Source organism: Salvia hispanica, chromosome 3, assembly GCF_029641045.1.
Source record: "Salvia hispanica isolate PSC_SH4W2 chromosome 3, Shi_PSC_v1, whole genome shotgun sequence".
Taxonomy (NCBI): domain Eukaryota; kingdom Viridiplantae; phylum Streptophyta; class Magnoliopsida; order Lamiales; family Lamiaceae; genus Salvia; species Salvia hispanica.
This window is the reverse complement of record NC_142694.1, coordinates 19,359,929-19,387,302: the sequence shown is the minus strand read 5'-3', so window position 1 is coordinate 19,387,302 and position 27,374 is coordinate 19,359,929. Positions and strand designations below refer to the sequence as shown.

General features: G+C 37.8%; 3 protein-coding genes and 1 long non-coding RNA gene across 7 annotated transcripts; 3 read left to right on the top strand and 1 right to left on the bottom strand.

The window, feature by feature from the left end:
• Window positions 1-3,192: 3,192 nt before the first annotated feature.
• On the top strand, window positions 3,193-5,381 carry LOC125208947 (ENTH/ANTH/VHS superfamily protein). Its single transcript, XM_048108481.2, has one exon. The coding sequence runs from the start codon at window positions 3,338-3,340 to the stop codon at window positions 5,135-5,137; it is 1,800 nt and encodes a 599-aa protein (XP_047964438.1). The 5' UTR covers window positions 3,193-3,337; the 3' UTR covers window positions 5,138-5,381.
• Window positions 5,382-6,227: 846 nt separating this feature from the next.
• On the top strand, window positions 6,228-10,954 carry LOC125214808 (uncharacterized). 3 transcript variants are annotated; one of them, XM_048115973.2, is made up of 10 exons: window positions 6,228-6,658; window positions 6,765-6,850; window positions 7,414-7,504; window positions 7,600-7,896; window positions 7,986-8,133; window positions 8,746-9,699; window positions 9,794-10,032; window positions 10,115-10,188; window positions 10,383-10,491; window positions 10,691-10,954. In XM_048115973.2, the coding sequence occupies exons 2-10, from the start codon at window positions 6,795-6,797 to the stop codon at window positions 10,748-10,750; spliced, it is 2,028 nt and encodes a 675-aa protein (XP_047971930.2). In that variant the 5' UTR covers window positions 6,228-6,658; window positions 6,765-6,794; the 3' UTR covers window positions 10,751-10,954. The 3 variants fall into 3 exon arrangements, with proteins under 3 accessions (XP_047971930.2, XP_047971929.2, XP_047971931.2); XM_048115972.2 differs by having other exon boundaries at window positions 7,363-7,504; XM_048115974.2 differs by lacking the exons at window positions 6,228-6,658; window positions 6,765-6,850 and having other exon boundaries at window positions 7,386-7,504; window positions 7,605-7,896.
• A 930-nt stretch (window positions 10,955-11,884) lies between these two features.
• On the bottom strand, window positions 11,885-12,481 carry LOC125214809 (uncharacterized). Its single transcript, XR_016137272.1, has 2 exons — window positions 12,294-12,481; window positions 11,885-12,169 (listed from the first exon to the last, which is right to left on the bottom strand). It is a non-coding gene; the product is annotated as an uncharacterized LOC125214809 (long non-coding RNA).
• Window positions 12,482-16,488: 4,007 nt separating this feature from the next.
• On the top strand, window positions 16,489-19,203 carry LOC125217030 (Zinc finger C-x8-C-x5-C-x3-H type family protein). 2 transcript variants are annotated; one of them, XM_048118851.2, is made up of 7 exons: window positions 16,489-16,787; window positions 17,007-17,170; window positions 17,280-17,339; window positions 17,785-17,895; window positions 18,018-18,305; window positions 18,385-18,612; window positions 18,687-19,203. In XM_048118851.2, exons 1-7 carry the CDS (start codon window positions 16,733-16,735, stop codon window positions 19,029-19,031), a joined length of 1,251 nt encoding a protein of 416 aa, XP_047974808.1. In that variant the 5' UTR covers window positions 16,489-16,732; the 3' UTR covers window positions 19,032-19,203. The 2 variants fall into 2 exon arrangements, with proteins under 2 accessions (XP_047974808.1, XP_047974809.1); XM_048118852.2 differs by having other exon boundaries at window positions 16,990-17,170.
• The last annotated feature ends 8,171 nt before the right edge of the window (window positions 19,204-27,374 follow it).

Genomic DNA, 27,374 nt, shown 5'->3' with positions numbered 1-27,374 from the left:
TATCCGATTCCCGGCGCTAGCCGGTCCGCTCGCCGAACCATTGCAACCGGCGAGCGCTGGCCGATGCGGTCGCCGATCCGCTCGCCGCCATTGTAGGCTGGCGATCGGTGAGCGATCGGCCAGCGCAAATATTTTTTTAATTAAATTTTCGAAACACTATATATACGCGATTTTCACGTCATTTTCATTCGCACCACTTGTTTTAACGAGTTTTTTCTCTCTCTTAATTTTTGTGCAAGAGCAACAACGCGAAATGAGTAACGCGGGTGGTAGTAGTGGTAGTAGTGATGAGGAGTATGAACGACAAATGGACGAAGCATTGGAGGCCTATACGGAGGGTGAGATAGACCGGCTGCTACAAAGGGCTATGCAGCCGGTGGTACCTCGACCTCCACCCGTTGTCCACCGCCGAGCAGTGATTGCTCGGGATCACGTAGCTGCACACCAGCGGCTATATGACGACTACTTCGCAGAGCAGCCGCGGTTTAACGCCAACATGTTCAGGCGGCGTTTTAGTATGCACAGGGAGTTGTTTATGCGTATCGTTGACGCTTTGGAGCGTCGATATAAGTGCTTCCACTTCAGGCACGATGCGGCTGGCAGACCCGGCCACACCCCTATTCAAAAGTGCACTGCAGCAATCAGGCAGTTGGCCCACGGAGGCGCGGCAGACATGTGGGACGAGTACCTCCACATCGGTGAGACGTCTGCCCTGAAGTGTCTGAAGCATTTCTGTGAGGGCGTCGTTGAAATATTCAAGGATCAGTATCTTTGAAGCCCTACCCCGACAGACTATCAGGATCTGATGCAGATGCACGGGGAGAAGCATGGGTTCCCGGAGATGTTAGGCAGCATAGATTGTATGCATTGGGAGTGGAAGAATTGTCCCGCTGCCTAGAAGGGGTTCTACACCACCGGCTATAAGGGCAAGAATCCCACGATGATCCTCGAGGCCGTAGCTGATTATCGGCTGTGGATTTGGCACGCGTATTTTGGGGTTGCCGGGTCGAACGACCTCAACATCCTCAACTCGTCGCCCCTTTTCAACGAGCAGTACCAGGGCATCGGTCCGGCCATCAGTTTTGTCGCCAACGGCAACCGGCATGATATGGACTACTATTTGGCGGATGGGATATACCCTAGGTGGCCCGTCTTTGTGAAGACGATCAGATGCGCAAATGAGGACAGGAAGGCCTACTTTGCGGAACGGCAGGAGTCGGCGTGCAAGGACGTGGAGCGCGCATTTGGTGTGCTCCAGTCCTGATGGGCGGCAATTAGGGGTCCAACGCGTTTGTGGCATGTCGACTGCATTGCTTCTATAATGTACGCCTGTATTATCATGCGCAACATGATAGTTGAAGATGAAGGTGTACAACTGACTAATTGGGCCAATGACGATGAAGCCGGTCCAAGCCACGGCGTGGCCACCCCCAACGTACGAAGGGTGGTACCTCACGATGAAACCGGCCGCCTCCAGGCACATGGCGACATGCGCCAAGTGGATGCGCATATACAACTCCAAAAGGATTTAATTGAAGAGTTGTGGGCGCGGAGGACTGCACGACGATAGTTTTTTTGGTTTTATGTATTTTTTTATTATGGTATTTTTTTAATTAATGTAATTTTTTTATTTTAATAAAATTAATGAATTTTTCCGTATATGTGTCGTATGTTTAATTCCGCATTTTGTGTTTAATTCCGTAAATTTAGTTGTTTTTTTAATAGTGCTGATGATGTGGCTAGCCTATTACTTGTCCCAGTTGCTTGTCCTGATGATGTGTCAGGAGGAATTTTAGTGTTGGATGATGTGGCAGGAGGAGAAATAGGCGAGCCTATGGCTGGCCTATTTACCATTGTGGATGCTCTAAAGAAGACAGTTAATTCTGAACTGACGACAAATGAAACTTGAGACACTTAATCGTCTGACGCATAAATTGATAAGATCGTAGAAAAATTGATATTAAAAAAATAAATAATATCATTATAATTTTGAAATCCATCAATTTATTACCATGTCATACCATAATAATAATCAACCATCAACAAGAACATGTACTCCATCCGCCCCTTCAGGAAAATGACTCATTTATTGGGCGGTACGAAATTTTATACAACTTTATTTTGAATGTTAAGTGAAAAAAATAAAGTAAAAAAAAGAGAGAATACATTAACTTTTTTTATTTTCAATAATGAGTTATTTTAATTGGAATAAATAAAAAAAAAAGTAATCTTCAATAAGACGAATGGAGTAGGTGATACCAGACCCTCAAATATAGTACATGTCGAATGCACAAATTAATGAATTATACTTGACGAAGGGAGTATGTGATACCTGACCCTCAAATATACTACTCCATCCGTCCTACAATAAGATTCATATTTTGCCATTTTGATTTGTCCCACAATAAGATTCATATTTAATTTTGACCATAAATGATAAGTGATCTCATATTTCACCAACTTATTCCACTTGCATTTTGTGTAATGTAAATTAATGATTTTTATAGTTGATGATTAGAGCCCAAACCCAACACGTGGCGAGTAATGATTTTTATAATTGATGATTGGAGCCCAAACCCAACACGTGACACTCGCCACTTGGCTCTCTATCATCATTATATGTCTATATCTAATGTATTAATGTGTATTACTCCCTTCGTCCCCCATTAAGAGTCACATTTTTCCATTTCAGTCCGTCCCTAATTAAGAGTCACACTTTATTTTTACCATAAATAGCAAGTAGGTCCCACATTCCACTAACTCAATCCACTCACATTTTATTATAAAACCAATTTAAAAAAATGGGTCCCACATTCCACTAACTTTTTCAACCAACTTTTCTTTACATTTCTTAAAACCCGTGTCCGGTCAAAGAGTGACTCCTAATAGGGGACGGAGGGAGTATTATAGAAAAAGAGATAAATTAATAATAAAGTAATAGTATAACTAATTATGAACTAAAATATTATGTATATACAATCATGTAAATCTTGCTAAAAAAGTATTTGAGGGAGAGAGCTTTTAGGAAATATATCACCATTCGTCAACTACATGAGAGATCTTATTCACATAACCAAATTTTCTTCTTTTTTCTTGCAATACCACCCATTACCCCACAACCCCGAAAAGGAAAAAAAAGATTGAAGAATGCCAAAAGTAGTCTCCCTCCAATTCGCATTTTGTTCTTGGCTGAACTAACTTTTATTATTTTTTTCTAGAATTCCAAAAACAAACATCAAGAAAGGAAAAAAATAAAATCAAGAAAATTGGCCATTTCTTAAAAAATTGAGAGTGGTCATTGCTGATGATGAGATATTGAAAATTCCCATCATCAACAATGCCAAGCAAACTTCAAAGAGCAATTGGTGCAGTCAAGGACCAAACCAGCATTAACCTAGCCAAGGTTTCAAACACCACTTCCTCTTCCCTTGAAGTTGCTGTGCTCAAGGCCACCACCCACGATGACGACCCGGTCGATGAGAAGTTCGTCCGCGAGGTCCTCCTCCTCGTCTCCTCCAACAAGTTCCACGCCGCGGCCTGTGCACGTGCCATTGGCAAGCGCATAGGCCGCACGCGGAACTGGATGGTGGCGCTCAAGTCTTTGATGCTCGTACTCCGGATCTTTCAGGACGGCGACCCCTACTTCCCTCGGGAGGTCTTTCACGCCATGAAACGTGGCGCGAAGATCCTCAACCTCTCCTCGTTCCGAGACGAGTCGAGCTCGAGCAGCCCGTGGGACTTCACGTCCTTCGTCCGGACCTTCGCCCTCTACCTAGACGAGCGCCTCGAGTGCTTCCTCACGGGCAAGCTCCAACGGAGAAGGCACGTTAACGGGCCGGTCAAGGAGAGCCCGACCTACCAGCGGGTCACGACCCGTGGCAGGCGGAATAGCGAGCCGGTTTTAGATATGAAACCGGCTATGCTCCTCGACCGGATCACGTACTGGCAACGGCTGCTCGACCGGGCCATCGCCACCCGGCCAACGGGAGAGGCCCGGATCAACCGATTGGTCCAAACGTGCTTGTACGACGTCGTTCAAGAGAGCTTCGATCTATACAAAGACATCTCAGATGGCCTCTCTCTCATTCTTGATAACTTCTTCCATCTACAATTCCAAAACTGTGTCGGTGCCTTCCACGCTTGCGCTAAAGCTGCAAAGCAATTCAAAGAGCTAAATAATTTCTACACTTTATGCAAAAGCATAGGCGTTGGGCGTAGCTCTGAGTATCCATGCATTCAATCAATATCAGAGCACCTAATTGAGGCTTTGCAAGAATTCTTGAATGAACAATCCACTTCTCTATCATCCAATGCAAAGGCCATTCGAGAGAAAGAAACAGAGAGAGGCAATCAGGGGGAGAGATCGTTGTCCGAGGTGGGATCGCCGTGCACCTCGCTACAAGACCTAATCAACGCCACGGCGACGAAGACGTCCGCGTGCCCGGCCATCTCCATCGATCTCGAGGCCTACGCGGAGCCCCCACAGCGAGACGAGGCGTTCATGATGAGCGAGACGTCGTCGATCAGGTCCCTCCCCGTCTCCTACTCCATGGTCGACCTCATCTCGCAGTGGGACGGGTCGGACCTCGATGACCGAGATCAACAACTACAACAACGACATCACGGATTCCCACAATCGTCGCCCTCCGACAACTGGGAACTCGTGTTGACTGAGACACTAGCCTCGCCATCACCACTCTCATCACCCTCAATACTGCCATTGTCTGACAAAAAGCCAGCACAGGCTGCAGGGGAGGCGGACCCCTCTGCAGCCCCTGCTGGCAACTTGTCAGACAATTGGGAGCTTATTTTATTCGAGCCGGACCTACCGCCTCCGCCGCCGCGGCCATCTCAACCGTACCAACAAGTACAAAGCCACCCAATGCCACCAAATAACTACTACAATCCATTCTTAGATGATCCAATTGAAGAACCAAGCCTTCAACATACGGTTTCAATGCCTGCATTTCGTGCAATTCCTCAATTTCCAATGGAATTTCAAAATCAAAGTCCATTTTTAGGACATAATGAGGTGGAACAATTTTCGAGGAGCAATTCATTGGATCAACAATTTTTGGCAAGTGAGCAGCAACAGTGGTTGATGAACCAAAACAATTTCACAGGCAAGTATATCTAACTTGGATTATTAGTATAGTTGGTGGAGTGACGATCTCGTGACAGAGTTCGATTTTAAGGATGCCATCTAATTCTTACTTAGAATTTTACTTCAAAAAGCAGTTGAGAGGGAATTCTATGTATACTTGAGATTATTGTTTGCTTTCTTGATTTTGTTTTAATTGGTATTGTTGTATGTTTGCTTTTGACTTTGTATTATTCAAGAATAGGTTTTGGTGTAATATAAGGGTTTAATTATTAGGTAACCCCACCACTTGTGTTTTTGAATTCTCATTGAAATAAATGTATGTATGACATAAAAAGTTGCATCATGCCTTTAGTGCAATGATAGGTGGAGACTAATTGAGAATTTCCCTTCCAATTAATTAATATTCGATTCTAACATCTTAAATTTCTTCAACAATGATTCCTAATAAATTTCAACAATGTCAAAGCACATGTACCACGAGCAATGTTGCACGAGCGGTGTGATCAAATCTGCCCAACCGAGCAACAAAGTGGGTGGGAGCGAGAGCCTCAAACCGAGTAGCCGCAATCCTATTCAACAAAAGGCGCGAATAATATAGCGAAAGACGAAGGAGAAGACAAGCTCAACCAGTGCTGCGAAGGCAACAACACCATGAGAATCACACAATGTTCACTCTTCACTTGAGGATGAAGCAAATAACGTGTGGTACAATACACTATTGAAAGCTTACAACAAAGATGAGAGCACCAAGATCCTCTCAACAATTGGAGATACAAATTTGAAATTTATGAATACAAATTATGTACTATATTTTTCACCTATGAGATTTTAGAAATATAATTATGTATTTTAAAAAGTCTTGGCCTTGTTCTCAGAATATTCCAAAGTCATTCATTTCCATAAATTCATATTCTTACACTCAAAATCGAAATAAAATTCCTAGTTGTAGCATATTCGAATATAGTAAGTAAATAGCACATGAAAAAAATAATTGATCACATCATTATTGTAAACTCCACGAAGAATATATCCATTCCACGCTGTGGATTTGCAAGTGGCGGGAAGATTATGAAATACCGAAACTACCCTTATCCGGTTCATAACGTCAACCCGTTTCTCTCTCTCTCATCAGACCAGACAAAACTTCTCCTCTCTCTCACGCAGTAAACGTGTCCCCCTCTCTAGGCCAACACCGCTATGCCTCTCTATCCCCTCACCAAAAACCTTTGCTCCAACTCCAAAAATCCGAAATTCGAATTAAATCCGCTGCAATCTCTCTCTCCTTCGCATTAATTGCGAATTTTCCTCACTAATTCTCGGCATTTTCTGTCTCATTTTCATTTACGAGCGCGTGGCACCAGCAGTTGTTGTTCTTATCCATTGATTGCGCCATCAAAGCGCCGATCGCAGCCTTTGGCTACTGATTTATATTTATTTTTAACTTTTTCTGTTTAATGAAGTTCTGTTGTAGTGCCGCCTGCCGTTTCGATTGTGCTCCGGAGCAATTGTTATGGAATTCGCGTGATCAGCTCACACTTGCATTGTCTGCCTCAGGTTTTGATTCCTTTGATTTGTTGTGCTGAGCTGCTTTTTTTTTTGGATAGTGTGTTGGGATTGGGATCGAGCGTGTTTGAGAATTTTTGTTGCTTTGATGGAACAGTTGTGTTTTTGAGAAAGAACGGAGATTCAGATGGCGAATGGAGACAATGGCCGCTGCGTGTTTCCGTTGACAGGCTTACAAATTGGGTAATTTTTTCAATTTTTATTCTGTTTTGTTTAGAAGCTATGGAATATTTGAAAATATTGAAGTCGTGAAAATATATGTGGCGTGATCTTGTTTGTAAGGCTATTTTGACGTTTTTATCTGTTTCTTGTCGTCTTTGCATGTGTTGGATGATTTTTGCTGATTTTATGTTTGCTGAGTTTTGATTGAATTGAATTCTCTTTCAGAGTTATTTGTTTCATTAGTATAATTATCAGCTGATAGTATGTTTGCTGAGCTTTTTGCTAATTCTCTTTCTTAAAGTAGTTCCATCAATTAAGTGGAGTATTAGTAAAGTGTACGTTTGCTGAAATTTTATTGAATCAGGTTCTCTCTCTAAAAGTAGTTCCATCAGTACCTGATTGTGTGTTTTCTGAATTTTTGATTGGATTGAATTTTCTCTCTAAAATTTGTGGTGGGGATGGGGATTTGATGATGGACATGAAAGTAGTTCTATAAAATGAAGAAATTGATATATTCTGGTAATTTTGAGCAGGGATTTGCAGTCCTATCTTTCACATCTGAGCCTATTTATGGTCTCTGACAGTGGGAAGTTCTACATCTTGGTGGACAACCGGCCTTGGTTGAAGGATCTTGTGTCACGGCCCACGCATTTGTGGCAGCTGATGGTCACTAAGGTTGCTGAAACTTCTCTGGTTAATCACATTTTTGTAGCTATGACTTGTGGCCATTGGTTCGGGTGATTTGAGTGATTCTTGTGATTGTGCTGCAGTCCAGGTTGTCCCCCTTTGCAAACACGAAGAGGAAGGAGGGTAGGAAGTTGATGAGACAACTTTCGGATTTAGAGACTTCTCCCTCACTAAACACAAGTAAATTGAAGAACTTCAAACAGTGGTTCTCATTGATTGATGCGGTGACCTTGTCCCGGAAGAGGGCTTTGTTACCTGTGAAGAAGCTTAAAAATTCTTTGATTGCGAACAGCAAGTTGCACAGAACCTTGTATGGATTTATTGTCTTTGAGGTTGTGTGGAGTGATGTACGTGGTATTAATTATTTGAACGAACTTCAGGTAGCTAATCTTAAATTTTTTGTTACAATTGACGCATGCAAATCTATTCAGTGACTCAAAGTATCCATTTCTTTTTGTTTCATGGTAAGACTGATACCTCGCTTGCAATTGAGGCTAAAGTCATGAGAAGGTGGGAATTCGATAGCTTAGCCCAAGCAGCAGACTTGATTCCTTCATGGTTCCCTGGGACCCCCAACGAAGGGAGCCTTTTGAAAGACCATTTGGATGCTACAATAGGTAGTGATGAATTTACCTCCTAACAGAGTTTTGCTCTACATTCTTAGTTATACTCTTGTCATCTCACTTGCTTCATGCATTTGCTTCATGCATTTGATCATTATGTGGATCTTCAACGAGCAAGAAAAAAAACATCACTGAGTCAGAGATACATGTACAACACCACTGCTCCAAGATGATGAACCTTAAACAAAAACAGCGAATGACTTATGTGTGTCTGTGTTTTCTTAGCTTTAGTTTTCTTTTATTTCTTTATTTGGGGGGGGGGGGGGGTAGGGAGATGTTAATGTTCCTTGTACATATGCAGTCTGATTTTATATGTGAACATCTCCTGTCATACATCTAATTGATTATTCATTAATCTTGAAACTGGACTGCATCAAAGTTGCGAAAAATGATGGATGTTACTTTGAGCAATACTTGAACCTTAGTTGTCAGAATCCAACAATCCATTTTCCCCGTTTGAAATGTGTTCTATGAGAAAAACCTATGTTAGGTTTGCTGTCTATCATGTGGTTTTTCTGTTATCTACAATCACAGTGTCTCATCTTTATGTATGTTCCGTCACCCAATATATTCTCCAAATTGTTCCTAAAATCGGCCTTGCGACAGGGGAAGTTTTCCATGATGCACACGCAAGTTTCCCAAAGACTGACAAGAAGGTCGATATCGCAAGTGATGGCACGAGTGTTGAAGCTGAATCTCCATGCTCTTCGAGTAGTAGTTTCAGTGCGTATTCAGTACAGATACAAAACCTGACACAGAGACTGCACACGCCTCCTCCTGATGGTTCTCCTTACAAAAGGCGGAAACTTACGAGTCCTGTACACTTTGATCTCGGAACATCTTCTGAAGAAGCAGAGGCCGAAAATGCTGAGGTACAGTCTCAAACCCCAGATATGAGTGACTGTGAAGAAACACTCCAGCCTTCCATGTACCGTGATGTTCTCATTTTGTTCCGCTTCGATGATCGTGACCTTCCATTCAAATTAAGAGACATAATTATGTCTGATGTGCGGTTACTCACACTACTTGAAGCTGGGCTTCCATCGTGGGTTATTTTCCTTCAATCCTATCCAGTGTTCTGCCATCTTTACCGTCCATGGATGTGTCCCTTGGCCAGAGCTTGCTACGTGCTTATATCGGTCATCACTGTCCTCATTGGGTTTTACGACTTGTACAAAAATGTACCTCTCCTTAAGGCCACAGCATCTAGGTTGTTCGGACCCCTGTTCGATTGGATAGAATCATTGGAAATGATTTCAAGAATCAAGTATTTAGGAACCATGTTATTCCTTCATAATTCTCAAAAGGCAATTAAGTGGTTTCTTTCTGCAACAAGAACTATTCGCACATTTTTCACATTAGTTATAGAGCCAATGGCTGGGCCATTTGCTGAGTTCTTGGAATTCTTACTTCCTCTTTGGACTGTCTTTGCGGAAGTCGCCGAGAATCTCCTTTCAGTCACGTGGATGGTGGCTGGGTCTTGTTTCACAATGGTCGGAGACCTCATTGAGATGTTACTGATGCCATTATGGTATATCTTGTCTCTTGTATGGAATATTGGTGAGTATACATCTTTCTTTTTTGTTCTTTGGATTCCTAAGTTGTTTTTACGTAAATAATTTCGTTTGTATATTAATATTGTGTTTGATTGCAGCAATATCAGTTATATATCCCTTATTCTGGATCCTGTGGGAACTCCTTTATGCTCCAATTCGATTAGTCCTTGGATTTTGTAGTCTCGTCGGATCCTTATGTACACTCGTTTATGAAATGGTTGGAGATTTGTTGCTATTCATCGGCAGCCTAGTTAGCTTTTCTAGAGATGTTGAATCAACAGTGAGCTCGTATGAGGTTTCAATCTGGCGCTCTTTGTGGAACGACCTTTTCTCTCAGGTAGTTTCGTTGTACTATTCTACCCTTGCCACTTGAGTGTGCCTGTTTATTTTTTCTTCGCTCATTTACGGACTTTTTTCAGATTTTCCGTGCTCTCCGGAGTATCCTCAACGGTTTTGTGGCTTTCTTCACCGCATGCAACAGACACCGGCTAAGGTATTTTTCCCACACTTACCGTGTTATCTCAGTATGAAAAATAGCATCTCTCATGTGGAACTTAGTTTAATTGGGGTAAATGGTCGTCAATGTACATTAATGACAGAATTCATAAAAGCGCTGTTCTCATATTCAGTTGTGAATATCAGATTGATGACTGTAGTTTTGTTTAACGCATTGCGTTTCTACTGCAGCACATATAATCATATGAAGGAGTTATACCACAGATTGTCACGTAGACCCGGGAGAGCAGGTGCCCAAAAGGCCGAACAAGATCCACACGCTTCTGCAACAAGTATAAGTGTAAGTATATATCCAACAGCATCTCATAGATGATTAGGTTCAGTCGTAACACCCATCTGCACGAAACGTGGATGCATATTATTCTTCATTAGTTTCATTCACATAGTAGCTTGGATGTAATATAGAATCCGATTCGAGATAAAAAATAATTAGATGACATTTATGACTTCACTTGGTTAAAAATAATTACTTGTTACAGCCAGGAGTTAGGAAGAGTCCCATGACCAGGACCAGGTTGAGCCCAGGAACGGTTAGATGACATCGAAATGTGTCGTACATGACAGAATCTCAACGGGTATATGCCAACTTGTACATGTGAGAGCTTGTCCATAAGAATCTGTGTATCAGCTGTGAAATTAGTATACTAGATTTTCCTTTTGACATCTCTGCTAACGCTGTAAATATTTGTTGGTGTTGTCTGTAGAAATTTTGAAGGTAATTTACATGTTTTTATTCAATGAAAGGCTGAGGCAACACGATCTCAACATCTCTTATGATCATAGTGTATCAAGTAAATTAAAAACTATGCTTCTGGAAATTGACAGAACATGGTAAAATTCTGTGCCTAAAGAAAATAATTAAGAAATTTTCGATGTTGAACAATGGTGCAATATAGAATCCGATTCGAGATAATCAGAGTTACCGTTTGCTGTGTGAGGGCCAACACTTAGATCGCTCATATGCTGTAGATTTTGAACTTTCCTCGATATCCTCGACCTCTGCGGGTTCCAAACTTGTTCATGATTTCGCAATAGCCTGAGTTAGATGTAATATGTATACTATAGCATTCGAAATTTTGGTATTACTCCAAACACCATTGATCTCAAACTCACTGCACTAAGTAAACCATATATATTCTTCATCATTTTTTAAAAAGGCTAAATTTTTTGCCGAAACTGATTTCACAAAAATTGAAATACATTCCACATTAATTGAATTTTTTTGCTATAACTTTTGCTAATTTATCTAGATAAAAGCTTGTCAAGCAAACTTAATCACTATGTACATGGACTCGATTTGCTCATCTGTTGTGAAGTTGGTTCGTCCGGGGTAGCCGGGGGATATTAACTTGCGCCTTCCCTTCATCTTTCTTGCCCTGAAAGTTAATAGAAGTGGATTCCTCTTATGCTGTAAGAGTTGGACACAGGGCCTGAAATTCTTTTAAATACTAACATTCATATGTGTCAGAACAAGAAGCATGTTGATAGAGAATCACTAAAATATATCGAATCGTAACATAAAAATCATAATTATCTTTTCCAATGACCGACGAAATTGTACTACAGGAGATGCTAATTTTGAAGAGATCACAATAAGTTGCATTGTCAATTTAAGTATTTAAAGATTGCAAACTAAACTGCTCTGTTGAAATTTAAAGTACAAGAAATGAAAATTTGAAAATACAGTCTACTATTTCAAGAGGTGAGTGCACATGTCTACAAATCAGATATGAAAATCATTTCTAACCATCCATCATACATATCTAATACTACTCCACTTATACATGATTAGATATATATTGGCTCCACAAAGCATTATAGAAACTTGTCAGTTAATTCATCTTAAGTAATTTGAATTAATTCAACTTGTTATTTTAGACAATAAATCTGTGTTCCTCTCCTGTTTATTTCTTCTTCTAATATTCTTCTCTACTTTCCGAGCTCCTCAGAAACTTCACCTTCACAATTAACCAAACCAGAAATTTAATAATAAATGATAAAAATCAGATACGAAATTGGAAATCCATAATAAATTAGTACGAAATAAAATCAATATGAGGAAAAATGATGCAGAGAGGAAACCTTATTGAGGAGGAAATTAATTTGGGGAAATGTTCTGGATCTCCTCCATTCCGCTTGTGATCTCAGATTTTACAATTTTACACTCATATCCGCCATGCTTAATTTTTGCAGGTTAACAGAAAAAATAGAAAAACGAAAAAGAGATTTTGATTGACGTACCACCTCCGCTCTATTTTAGAGTCACATTTGACTGTAGTTACGAGTTAAAGATCGAAAATTGAATTGATAAGTATGTGGATATATATTTGGATAGTCTTATTTTATTTTATAATAATATGTGAGTGAAATAACTATTTATAATAAAATTGAAATATGACTATTATTGTTACAATAAGGAGTAGTACAATTTTTTTGGTAGAATTAAAATTCGAATTTTGTGTTTATTTTAATCTTTGTATTTTATTTAACATACTACATCCGTCTTTGAGAAATGTATTAGAATTGAAAACAAAAATAGAATTAAGAATTAGTTTAGGATTTATTAGTTGTTATTTTGTGCCTATATATAAGGCTTTCCATTGTATTTTGCATTAATATTTTACAAAATGTAGTCCATAAATGAATTTCCCTTTTTCTCTCCTGTCCCACATCGACTTGGTGTTCACCCCTTAAAAGGTCTCATAAGGGGGAGGGTTATCCACACTTATATAGATTAGATTGGATCATCACCAAGTCGATGTGAGACAGAATTTAGAGAATTTAACACGCCCCCTCACGTGTGGGCCGGAAAGGACATCGGTCTTCCATCGCGTGGGTAGGCAATGCTAGAGATTAGAGAACCATCATCGATGTGGGCCGGAAAGGACATTGGTCTTCCACTCGTGAGGTAGATAAGAGATAAAGAGAAAACCATCATCGACTTGGGCCCGCTCTAATACCATATTAGAAATGGGCCACTCACCCCTTAAAAGGCCTCATAAGGGGGAGGGTTATCCACACTTATATAGATTAGATTGGATCATCACCAAGTCGATGTGGGACAAGAGAGAAAAAGGGAAATTCATTTATGGACTACATTTTGTAAAGTGTTAATGCAAAATACAATCGAAAGCCTTATATATAGGAACAAAATAACAACTAATAAATCATAAACTAATTCTTAATTCTATTTTTATTTTCAATTCTAATAGCCTCCCTTGAGATGGAAGCACAACAATTGCTACCATCTTGACAACAAGCATCAAATCACAAAACAACTACAAATCTATTCTAGCAACCCTTAGGAGAGAACATCTTGATCTTCATAGCGATAGGCACATTCAAAGCCTTGATTGCTGATATAAGAGAGGAGTCAGTTGCTGCTGAAAAAGTTTGAATCAAGCTCCACCCGAATTTCAGCAGCAACTCCATAGACTTGAGTTGTTATTCACTTCCATCACAAAGGAAACTTATCTCGCGGTTTGGAGTGGTAGGAACCTGCATTATCAGGTACTGTACCTCCAATTGAAACAAAAGCCAAACAACATGCTAGAACAGAGACTATTTTCCAGATTTTGAACATCTGAGAAACCAAAAAAAAATGGAGAAGGAGATTTGTGGAGAAACCGAAAAGAGATTTCGAGAGATTTATAGAGATTCATGAGTGGAAGACCTATGTCCTTTCCGGTCCAGAATTTAGAGAATTTAACACGCCCCCTCACGCGTCGGCCGAAAAGGGCATCGGTCTTCCATCACGTGGATAGGCAATGCAAGAGATAAGAGAGAACCATCATCGATGTGGCCCAAGTCGATGTGGGACAGAATTTAGAGAATTAAATCAAATGCAGTAGATACCTATGACACAACATCGATATAATATATAACTTCTACACATGAATATTAGTTTGGTATGACTATTATATCAATAAGCCGATACACAATGTTAAACATGAAAATATAAGCATACTAATATGATATAATAAAAGATAGTATCTTTTAATTTTGTGTATTAAAATTATCAAAGCAAAGATATAATTATATCAATATAAGTTTATCAACACAAGAAAATTAATAAATTTATATCTTTATATTTTAACATATAAAATTAAAATTAATTATTACTATTACTATAATATAACATTACTGGTCGATACCCCACCAAATGATACCATATTTTTAAGTATCACATACTATCCTACATTCATTCTCAACGAATAATAATGCGAAGCATTATTAATATAAAAAAAATCATGTATTGAATGATATACATGTAAGAATTTTATCTATTTTACTCCCTCCGTCCTATATTAGGAGTAACATTTTGACCGGACACGAATTTTAAAAAATATAAATAAAAGTTGGTTGAAAAAATTAGTGGAATATATGATTCATTTTTTTATATTAATTTTATAATAAAATGTGAGTGAAATAAGTCAGTAAAATATGAGACTTACTTACTATTTATAATAAAAATGTAGAACTACTCTTAATTAGAGATGAACTAAAATAATAAAAATTAATAACTCTAATTCGGCGAGAAGAACCAAAATAATAAAAATTAATAACTCTAATTCGGCGACAGAGCGAGTAACTTTTTACTACTATTTCATTTTCCACGCTGAATTCTATCTTACATGCACCACTTCCTTTTCACAAAAGCAGTACACCTTCCGATACGTGGGACCCATGGAATTCGGCGATCTGACGGCTAATACTCCATCTGAGAAAATCAAAGAGACATGGTTGATCGACGGCTGATATCATCCTGCTTCTAGCCCACGCTACTACTTTTACCCCCTTCAACGGCGACGATTTTTCGCATTTACAAGAAATACAAATTTAATAATATATTCTCTGTATTTCGCGCCCACTTCTAGTTTCCTAGTAGTCTAGTACCGTAAGCCGTAGTTACATAACCTATGATGCTCGAAATGACAGAAATGCCCCCAACTAATTGCATGCTTGAAAGATTAAATCAATCTTTTGGTTCATGAATATTAGTACTACTATAAATAAATTTCATCGTTGCTGCTGCTGTCTGTCTCACTAGGTCTCTATTTGTGATTTTTATATGCAAATATGTTTACAAAATATTCAATTAGTAGTATTTGATATCAAGGATCAAATTTTATACAGACTAGTTACTCCATTTTGAAGATTTTTTTTTTCCCTCTCAACTTGAATCTATTTGATGCTAATAGAATATAAAAATCACTTCCTTGCTATTTTTGACCGATAATAACCCCATTCATTCATTCATTCATTATATCATTCTCTTCAAAAGCGGTGTATTCCTTTCTAGTTTTGAGACAAATATTTAAAAACCTATAAAAAGATAGCTTTTGAATTTTATGTCCAAAATGGCGCAGGCATGATTATTGACACAAAATAATGATCCATTCCCACATCCAAAAAAAATAGACAAGTTTTAGCATTTTGTCTCGTTCACCAAAATTAAACTAGTTTTAAAAATAGAAAGTTTTAAACCAATACTAACCCTACACATTATTCTAAAAGTGACCTCACAATCTACTAACACTACTTACACCATATTTTCACTTCCTCTCTCTTACTTTATCAATTGTGCATTAAAAACCATGACATTTACAACTTTGTCTATTTTTTTGTGGACAGCAGATAATAAGTCAAACAAAAGATATATCTACTATTTATTGTTTATAAAGACAATTTTGTATCCTACCATGTTCGACTGATGCCTTCTACTCCACACGTCGATAAAAAAATAGTCTCATTTTGTCATTTTGGGATATATATAAAAAATAGTCTCATTTCTAAATATGGAAAGTTCATCTCTCATATTTTACCCCTCGCTTTTAATTCTCCTTCTCACACTTAATTTACTCTTTCTCCATATATTTTTTTTATTTTACCTACTCTATCTCAATTATATTTATCAATTCCTCGTTAAAATTAGTATCATCCAAAAATTAGATTATCTTTTATGGATGTAGGAGTAAGTAAAAGAGGATTGTATTGTTTACACTTTTATTTTTCCACGATTCTTTAATTTAGCTGAATTAGAAATCAACATCACGGACACTATTATTAAACTTTTGAAGCTAAGGCTTTTTTACTAGATTTATAAATTAAAGAACTTAATTTATAAGAAAAATATTGGCATAATTATATTATACATGAACAAGAGAGGCAAGAAACAATAACAATTTCTATGGGCAAACATGTCTTTTCATTATGCCACGTGTACCTTTGTTCTTGTAATACAACAATAAACAAATATTATTTGGTGAATTAAATTTAATACACGAGTGCAGGAAAATCTTAAGCAAGCAAGGATTCGTAATATTGGGACTTTTTTGAAGATCTGGATTCTGGAGCCTCAGTTCTAGAGAGAGAAATCGAATAATTTTAATTCTGCATTGAAAGTCGGCGTGGTTTCTGAATTTTGATCATAATCACAAGCGTGTCGAGGTTGTAATTCAAAATCAATATCAAAATCGAAATTCCAAACCACAAATTCTGCAAAGTGTGGGTACAGATCGATGCCGGGGAATCGGAAGTTTTCGAGAATTGATTCCACGTCCGACGGAGTTGTAGGTACGAATTTCGGTCAAAATCTCTGTTTTTGTTTCTATTTTATGCTTTATCAATGTTGATCTCTCGTATTGCTTGATGATCGGTGTTTTTTTGTTTTTTTTTGTAATTGAGATTGGTTGATTTGGTTAATAGAGCTTGAATTTTGATTATGAGTATCATCTTAGCTCAGCTCACGTTTGTGCGTTTTGGTTTTGATGCTTAGCTAGTTGATTTTGGCAGAGGCAATGAGACGGGTAAAGGTGGAAGAGAGTGATGGAAATGGTGATGAGCGGGGATCCTACCCGGATCGGCCGGGTGAACCCGATTGCATTTACTATTTGCGGACGGGGTCTTGTGGCTATGGGAGCAATTGTCGTTTTAATCATCCCTCTAGTGCAGGACAAGTATGAATCTACATGATAAATATCATGTTTTTTTGCATTATGTGCTTTTGTTATGATGCTTTCTGAATTGTTTCGTTTGTTGTTGGTGTTCTTGGCGATGGATGGATAGGTTTATGGTGTTAAAGCCGGCAGTGAGCTTCCCGAAAGGGCTGGACAGCCGGATTGTGGGGTAATTCTTCGGTTCGATTTCTTTTTCAAGCTAATCTTGCTATTGTCTCTGTGTATTTTTATTACTTAGTGGTCTATAACGATTGTTCCTTGAAGATGATTTCTTGTACTGCTTAGAGCAAATGAGGCATTCTCTACCGCACTACACATCAACGTTGTTTTATCTTATTGAGATGTGTAGTAAATTTAGTTCAGGTGCATTTATTTGTCTTCACTTATGGTAATTGGCTTGTCGTAGGCGAGTAGTATTAAATTTTCAGGCTAAGCTTGATAAGGTATGTCAGTATGTAGGCTCGTTAATGAACTGTGCTTTTTGGTAAGTTTGCATTTCTTACTCGAGTCATATAACTAACTTGTTTTGCTGGCTATGTGTTGACCAAATGATCAAGCTTTCAGTGAGCTTGTGATATGTGAAGAGATATTCTGATAAATATGTTGTCTCTCAGCACTATCTAAAGACGGGCACCTGTAAGTATGGGTCGACCTGTAGATATCATCATCCCAAGGATAGAAAAGCTGATTTCTTGTTGAATATGTTGGGATTACCAATGCGTCAGGTGGTTATATCTTCTATAATCCGGTCGTTTCATTTAGGTTTGATCCCTCAAGGTTTGGTACACAGTCAAACCACGAGCATGGATTACTATAGACGTCGTTAAAGTGGTTGTATATTGTACAGGACGCAAAGCCTTGTCCTTTTTATATGCGCACAGGGTTATGTAAATATGGATATGCTTGCAAGTTCCATCATCCCCAACCTACATTAGCTGCTCCAAATGCGGTACCTGTAATGGGACCCGTTTATGGTTCGGGCGGCTCTGCAGTAGTTTCTTCATCTGGCGTATCATCTGCAACTTTTTCAGGAGCATCCTTGTCAAAGGCAACCTATTTTGCTAGCTCACTCCAAGTTCCACAAAGCTACATGCCCTTATTTCTACCTCAACCGCAAGGATGGAACACCTATATGGTATGCCATTTTCATTAAAACGATTTTAGCTCAATATATGGGGATTATCTTATTTTGCATTCCCTTCTCCGATTGCTAGGGAAACGCCAATCCACTGCCTGTCACTAGTGTCCTAACTGGTCCAGTACCAAATGGGCAGCAATCTGTCTCTTATCTTCCAGAAAGATCGGATCAGCCAGAATGCCGTTATTTCATGGAACACGGGAGTTGTAAATACGGATCCGAGTGCAAATATCACCATCCCAGAGAAAAACTCTCACCATTAGTTTCAACTTCTGTCATCCCACTCGGGCTTCCTCTAAGACCCGTAGGTCGCTCATGATACGTTACTAGGTTTCGTTGGTTCTGAATTGTGATGGTTCGACATCTGTTTAAATGCAGGGTCAGCCTGTGTGTTCGTATTATAGTCTCTACGGAATATGCAATTACGGCCCTGCCTGCAGATTCGACCACCCAGTTGACAGGCACAACTACGCATACAGCCTCCGTGTCCCTCCAACGGCCTTTGCTTACCCGGCCCCGGCCCCATATCAGAGAATAGCGTCCCAGTTGCCCGTAACCGACGTCTCGCCAGCCAAATCATCCAAGTTGAGTGACTGGATTAAGAAGGAAACAACTGCAAGCAACAAGCATCATCAAAACTCAAACACCAAGAGCCTTGGGGAGTCACTCGAGCAGTCAGATTCGAAGGCCTCGTCCGATGTTCTTCACGACGAGTCTGACTGACGCGCTGTGGCACAGCCGGCTGTAACCACTCTGTGGTGGTCTATTTTTGGCTGATTTTTTTTCTTGAACTCTCTTACCTTTTGAAAGGTATATTTCTGTGATACCTTTGTTTGAATACTTACTCCCGCGTTATATTTTTTTATGCCAATATTTATTGGTTTTTTCTCTTAAACTCTTTTTTGGTGAAAGAGCTTAAAAGAAAGAGTTGATCAAATGGTTAATGCTGTGCAAATTTATTGTTCTTTTATTATGTGCTAATTTAATTTTGATCTTGTTCCTTTTCTTAATTTGAATTGAGATGATTATGATCAATTCACGTCGAATTGGGATTAGCTATTTTTTGTACTTGGAAATATTCTTGAACCTTCACACGATTATGATCAACAGTGAATCTGTAATTGCATTTTTAGATTTTGTTGCTTTCCAAATTTTATTTTTCTAGTAACTGAAAAGTAATATTGATATACTTATAATTGGGTATAAATGGCAAAAAAAACACAACCATAGACTTTGGTCAAGTTCTAACTGACATTTTTCTAAATTTTCCCATAGTCTACTATTTGGGGGAAATTGTGTAAGGTTTTGCCGTTTTGACAAAGAAAAAATTTCATTCGAACAAAACATTCGGCTATTTTAACGATGTCATTAAATACATCTAGTCAATTATGTCTTTAATTTTTACATATGTGCACATTAACGTTGAAAAATACAGAAATGTAACATGATGAAAATTTCTGCTATGGAACAATTTAGAATAATATCAAATTTATGATGTAAGTAATTAGCTATTTTTCAAAGTTATGGGATAGACGATAATTTAAACAAACTTCATAGTTTTTTGGGATATTGGCGCAAAATATCATGAAACTTTTTTTAAAAAAATTCCCATGAACTTTAGACTTGGCATATAATATCATGAACTTAAATAGTTATTGAATTTTTTTCACCATCGACAAAATCCGGCTACATTTCGTTTGATATTAAAGATTGTGTCCTTACTTGGGAGTGGCTGCTAATTACAGTGGATTTGTTGGCACCGTCAAACGTATGTTTTTCTTTTTTTCTTGCTCTTGGATTGGATGGTTTTCAATTAAAGAAGAATTATTGGTATATTTTGCTTTTTTTATTGTTCTTTGAGGTCTATCCGAATCTGTGAATATTGATTAATTGTGTGTGGATTGGTTATGTTATGGAGAATTCTTGAAAAACAAATTGTGTAAAAATGATGTTAATTGGGATAGAAGGAATATTGACGTAGTAAGCTATCTATTACTATAATTTAGAGATTCAATTTTCTTAGAGCATTCATAATGGAGGGCCGATGTAGGGGCCTTCCCCATCGGCCCTTATCGCCCCACCATTGCGGTGGAAGGGCCGTCCGGCGGCTCCACCTTCTCTCTCCAAAAGGGCCGATGTATCGGCCTTGGCCGATCCAAATGGGGCGTCGATCGGCCCTCCATTGTGGTGAGAGGGTCGACGATCGGCCCTGATCTTTTTTTTTTTTTTTTTTTTTTTTGCTGAAACAGAATGAGAGAGGGGAAGAAACGTAGGGGAAGAAGAAGAAGGGAGGAAGAAGAAGGGAGGGAGAAGAAGAAGAAAGTGGCGGTTGTGAGGAAGATTAACCCTATTTTATTATTTAAACTATAAATTAGTGGGCCAATGAATTTATTAAATAGATAGACTATAAATGAATGGGCCAATAATTTTATTAAATTAATGGACTATATTTGAGATGGACTAATTTAGGTTTTCATTTAGTTAATTAATAAGTTGTCACATATTTGAGATAAATTAAAATTTATTTCATGTACTATATAATATTTTTACATTTTAATTTAATTAAGTTAATAATATATTAAATATATAAGTGCTAAAAAATTAAAACAAAATAAATGATGATGTGGAAATGAATTGGAAATAGGAAGGCCCTATGGGAAGGCCCTTCCATTATGGGAAGATAGGCCCTTTGGACAAATGCTGTGGAATGGAAGAGCCCTATGGTGAATGATGCATAGTTTTAGTGGAGAATGAGGGGAACAAGGCATCCTTGACAGGTTGTCCATACTCAAGCATGGTTGTTGCCGTTCACTTGGCAAATGTGGGGTGTCACTGTCACTGACATCTTCTTGATCATCGGACAAATACTGAGTTCCGCACCCAACTTAGTGTATAAACAATATATTAATGGAATATTATTAAATAAATTTGATTTTGTAATAGAAATATTTAGATATTGTACAAATGATATTATGTAGAATTATTTAGATATTAGTAGGTATTAAAATATTTAAATATTTTAGGAGAATTTTCTAGATTATAGTTATTATTTAAGAAAATATCTAGATTTTTATAGAGAAAAATCTAGATATTTAGAATATAAAAAAATTAAGTAGATAATTTTAGAATATGAAGTGAATACCTATAAATATGGGAGAGATGAACCATTTTATACCATTCTATTATTTAGGGCATGTTCAGATTGTTTTAGTTGGACTTTTTTATTCAGTAACCAAGAAATAGGAGTTGAAGTCAATTTTGCTGAATTTATTATCATTTCTTGGTGCGTAAATCAATAAAGGTTCAAAACAGAATAAAATAGGCAGAAATGAATTATGCTCATTACATGGGTGAACCCAGAAATTAATTGGATTTTTGAAAATAATTTTGGAAATTTTTTATTTTTAGATAGTAAATGGATTGAGATCAATAACTTTAATGTTTAATTGTGCATGTTTTGCTTCGAGAAAATTACAAAACATAGTACTTACTAGGGGTGGCAAAATGGGTAGCGGGTAATGGGTAATTCCCATCTCAATCCGCTACCCGCCGGGTATTGGGTACCCGCTACCCGATGATAACGGGAAACGGGGCGGAATCGGGTAGTGTGTTTTAGAGTTTTGCGAGTAACGGGTATACCCACTACCCGCACGGGTATACCCGTTAGTCCCGATAATACCCGTTATTATTAGTATTAGCCATATTCTATCTTTTAATACTCTCTCCGTTCCATATTAATAAAGGTGTTTAAATAGTTAAAGTCGAGAAAAAAAGTAAATAGTTAAATAATAGTACTTACTTAATAGGCATATACGCACTCATTTTGAAAAATTAAAAATAAATAGTTAGAACGGAGAAAAAAAAAAGTTAGAAAGATAATAATGTAGAGAAGAGTATTTCTATTATTATATTTCCAAAATGAGTGAAGAAATTAAAATGCCTCTATTAAGGGGGAATAATGGAAGTACTTTATATAATCTAAGAGTTCTTTTAAAACATTTTTATATTCCAACGAACATACAATTGAAAACTCACCGGAATTAGCTATAAAGTGTCCCCTCACTTTTATTCTCAATCTATTCAACATTACCATTGATATTAATAAAGTAAATTTGGGTCGGGTACGGGTACCCGCAATGTCGGGTACGGGATACCCGACACGGGTATCGGGTAATCCCGGTATGCCGCGGGGCGGGTATTGGGACAACAAATTTGACTAAAATGGGTGCGGGTACCCGACTTGTCGGGTGCGGGTACCCGCGGGTAACCCGTTTCGCCACCCCTAGTACTTACGTGTTTTAATTGTATTAACAGAATATGCCGATGAGTTTGAAGTATGCGTGACACACGATAAGGCCGATACCGATGTTATAATGCAAATCCTAAATGAGACGGACAACGATGTCACAAAAAAGAGGTTGTTCAACGCTCTGATTTCCAGAGCGTAAGTTCTTCTACGGAAAAGGTGGACATTAGACAAATGCAAACCTTTGAGCGCGCTAAAGCTGCCAAAACCACTATAGGAACTCTGCGTAGAATCAAACAGCGAGCTCGCGCCAATTTTCTCGGTGCTGACTTGCTGGAGCTGTTAGCTCTTGCAAAAACGTCAACCTCAAATGATATAGAGAACTCAAACAACTCCAGCAAAAACGTCAATGTCATGATTCAGAGAACTCACGAGATCAACTGAAAATTAATCGAACTACAAATTGGAGCTGCTAGCTTCTAAACATATCTTTCGTTCTCCCACCTAAAAAAATCACCCAAATAGAAACTGAAATTAATAGAACTACAAATTGGAATAGTACCTCGGCAAATTGAATTAACCATGGACAGTCTCTATTAACTCGATTTGCAAGTGTCATGCAAATTTCCGCTGTGCAAATTTCAAATAATTCTAACACAAACTTGAAATTAACACGATGCTTTTGTGTTCTTTTTGTCTTTGTGTGTCTTTGTGTTTTTCTTTTTATTATTCCAAATAAGTTCTTTTTTTATTTTCTACAACGTTAAGCATTTTTAGTTTTAGTCACGACCCCATAACACCTATACTAAGGCATTCCCACTTTTAGCCACAACAATTTTTCATATTTTGCTCTTTTAATCCGAGCACATATTGGTGCTCGGAATTATGTGCTAGCTAAACACTGTTTTTTTTTTAGTGTTATTTATGTTGTGTATGTTAGTTATCATATCAGATATTTTAGGCTTGATTGTGTTTTTTATTTAAAATCAAAGCTAATGATATATTTTTTATACATAGTAATAATTTCTCTTATCATATTAAATATACCATGCATAAGTTTTGACTATAAATGTACGCATAAAATAGGGTCTTATGCATAATTTCTAGTCAGACCCTTCTTTTTTTCTTTTTCTTTTTCTTTTTAGTCAGACCCTTATTACTTAACATAACGTGATCATTTGTCATTTGTGAGCCATTTGCATACGTTATTGAAGAGGCTTGGCTTAGAAGCTAATGATGATTAGCGAAAGAGTGTTCTAAAATTGATGAAGAAAACCCTCGGTCCAGGAAATTCGCTAGACACTGGGTCTAGGAACTCAGAGAATCTTGAGCTGCCTATTGTTAGACACACAATCACTACCTTAACTCCCTCTTCAAAACCCTCAACCCGCTTTAATTAAGAAAACTAGTACGTGGAAGTAGGGATCGAATCCACAGAGATGAATGCGCAAGTAAACATGTTCAAAGACTCGGGAACTATTTTTTGTTGGCTGCTGCCACGCAATTTTAGGGTTGAGCTTTAATTCCTAGACTTGGTAATTGAAATATTCTACTCTAACAGCTAGATCAGAAACATAAAAACACGCATATTAATCGAAATAGAGCGAGACAATTACTAGATCGAACGAAAAATTTCCTGAATTAACCTAGACCTGGGAAAGCAACTAAATGTGGGGACCATTTTCTGAAAAGGTAGAGTACGATCGAAAAACTGCAAAATAACTAACTAAAGGACTAACTAACATCGAAATCATCTTCTCCACCATTTATCATGAAACAACCAGTTAAAATAGAGCAAGAACGAAGATCAAAACAAAGTTGACGGAATTAAACCGATAGAAATGAAGAACAGTTCGAACTAAAGCAGATCTACGGCTACTAGACGAGGTAAAACAAGAATGCAGAATTTAAACAACGAAATCAAGCGAAAACAAGCAGATCCATTCACGGGACGCTTAATCCACTCCGGATCCAAGCCATCCACAACAACCAAACATCATTTCCATCTCCAATCCTCACAAGTTTACGTAGATCCAACCGATCAACAACAGATTTCTTGCAAAACAACTCCAAACTCAGATCAACCAACAATAATCAGCAAATCAAACCCAAACATCAGGATAAGATAAACGAAACAAAAGCAGTGATATTCATAGCAAAATACGAAGTATCCAACGATAGTAACAGACAAGGCTGAGCCTCGAACAACGAGGGCTCGGCGAGTACCAAAAGTAGACAGAAAAATAAAGACAATTGTTTCTTCGCCTCCGTAGAGACGGTGTTGCACCCAAATTTCCGATGAAATGAGAACCCCCCTACGATTTCCCCCAAGTGTGTGAGTGTGTAGAAAAAGTAGAAAACTAAGCTAGGAGCTGGAAAAGTGATTATTCATGTTGATTGCGTGCTCCTTTTTATAATGGATAGAGCTTCTAGACTGTTCTTGCAATGCCCATTTTGCCCTTCGATTCAATGCTCTTTTGTCTAGCGCTCTTCCTTGTTCAGCTTATTTCCCTTGCCGGTTTCCTCCACCAGGTGATCTCTATCTTCTTCCTGGGGTTGGCAATTTTCTCTACACACCTGGCTCAAAAAGGTTTGTTAGACCCGGGAAATCACAGAATTTATCCCTTAACCAATGCATGAAATTAGACTTATCAGTTATTGCCTCATGTTTTTGTTTCAGGCGTATCTTCCTACGCATTCGTTCATGCATGGATTCGACCTATCAATTTTCCCATATATCTCTACGAGCAGTGATGGGGGGATTTTCGTGGATACAACACCGAATCCTATGCCATTGATCATAGAAGACAGTTCAATGGGTGAGGGACTGCACGAGGATCAGATTCGTCGATGTGTGAGAGAGAAGAAGCACGTGGTGGATGTATGCTGCATCTGTCTGGGGAATTATGTCGACGGAGACGATGTTGGGGTCCTGAATTGCAGCCACGAGTTCCACACAAACTACATCAAGCAGTGGTTGCTACAAAAGAATCGGTGCCCCATCTGCCAGCGGAAGGCATTTGAGTCCTAGTGCTAGTGATCAGAACAGCATCAGCTAAAATATATATGTATTATGCAAGTAAAACAACTAAACTATCTTTCGTTCTCCAACCTAAAAAAATCAACCAAAATAGAAACTGAAATTAATCGAACTACAAATTGGAATAGTACATCGGCAAATTGGATTAACCATGGATTATCTCCATTAACTTGATTTGCAAGTGCCGTGCAAATTTTCACTATGCAAATTTCAAATAATACACAAACTTGAAATTAACACGATGCTTGTGTGTTCTTTTCGTCTTTGTGAGTCTTTATGTTTTTCTTTTTATTATTCCAAATAATAGTACTTTTTTTTTTAATTTTCTGCAACGTTAAGCTTTTTTAGTTTTAGCCACGACCCCATAACACCTAAACTAAGGCATCCCACTTTTAGCCACAACAATTTTTCATATTTTGCTCTTTTAATCCGAGCACATATTGGTGCTCGGAATTATGTGCTAGGTAAACTCTGTTTTTTTTGTTAGTGTTATTTATGTGTGTGTATGTTAATTATCATATCAGATATTATAGGCGTGATTGTGTTTTTTATTTAAAATCAAAGCGAATGATATATTTTTTATACATAGTAATAATTTGTCTTATCATATTAAAATATATCATGCATAAGTTTTGACTAGAAATGTACGCATAAAATAGGGTCTAATGCATAATTTCTAGTCAGACCTTTATTACTTAACATAACGTGATCATTAGTCATTTGTGAGCCATTTGCATACGTTATTGCCTCATGTTTCTGTTTCAGGCGTATCTTCCTACGCATTCGTTCATGCATAGATTCGACCTATCAATTCCCCCATATAATCTATGCACGACTTTTTAGCAAAAACTTTTTTAAGTAGCACCCACATAAATAAAGTACTCCCTCCGCCCCACAATAAAAATCACACTTTGTTATTTTGGTCCGTCACACAACTAGAGTCACACTTCATTTTTATTATAAATGGTAAGTAGGTCTCACATTCCACTAACTCACTTCACTCACATTTTATTATAAAACCAATATAAAAAAGTGGGTCTCATATTTTACTAACTTGAATCCACTATTCTTTACATTTTTTAAAATATGTGCCCATAATAAGAGTGACTCCTATTGTGGGACGGATGGAGTAATTAATTATACTCCCTCTGTCCCACTTAGGGGTCTCGGTTTACCATTTTTGTGTGTCCCACTTTAGGAGTCTCGGTTAGATTATTCCATAAATGGTATTAGGCCCCCCATTCCATTAACATTTTTCCACTTACATTTTATTATAAAACTAATATAAAAAAATATGACCCACATTCCACTATCTTTTTTCACTATAACACTTTCCTTTACATTTCTTAATACTCGTGCCGAACTCAAATGAGACTCCTAAAGTGGGACGGTGGGAGTACTATTCACTCTCTATTGCATAACAGATGTCACACTCTTCTTTTATAGTTTGTCACATTAAAGATATCATGCATAACAGATGTCACTCTTCTTTTTTAGTTTGTCATATTAAAGATATCATGTTTCATTTAAAAAAAATAGTTATCACTTACATCAGTGTATAAATATATAATACTACCATATTTTTCTCTTTCCATTTAACACACAAAACAATATCTCATAAAATCTCGTACCTTCACTAAGTGTGGCATCTATCATGAGATAAGAAAGTACTAAAAAAAAAATCAAAATTACACTATTTTCACAATTCATATGAAACTTAAAAACTCATATTCAAGCCTTCAACCATACCACGTAGACCAGCAAAAACTCACAAGCTATA

Bases quoted from the DNA above. Each gene is read 5' to 3' on its own strand.
- LOC125214808 (XM_048115972.2), top strand. From the start codon at position 6,795: ATGGCGAATGGAGACAATGGCCGCTGCGTGTTTCCGTTGACAGGCTTA. The intron at 7,505-7,599 runs GTTGCTGAAACT...ATTGTGCTGCAG, and splicing joins GGCAGCTGATGGTCACTAAG to TCCAGGTTGTCCCCCTTTGC. The intron at 9,700-9,793 runs GTGAGTATACAT...GTTTGATTGCAG, and splicing joins GTCTCTTGTATGGAATATTG to CAATATCAGTTATATATCCC.
- LOC125208947 (XM_048108481.2), top strand. From the start codon at position 3,338: ATGCCAAGCAAACTTCAAAGAGCAATTGGTGCAGTCAAGGACCAAACC.
- LOC125217030 (XM_048118851.2), top strand. From the start codon at position 16,733: ATGCCGGGGAATCGGAAGTTTTCGAGAATTGATTCCACGTCCGACGGA. The intron at 16,788-17,006 runs GTACGAATTTCG...TGATTTTGGCAG, and splicing joins CACGTCCGACGGAGTTGTAG to AGGCAATGAGACGGGTAAAG. The intron at 17,340-17,784 runs GTAATTCTTCGG...GTTGTCTCTCAG, and splicing joins CTGGACAGCCGGATTGTGGG to CACTATCTAAAGACGGGCAC.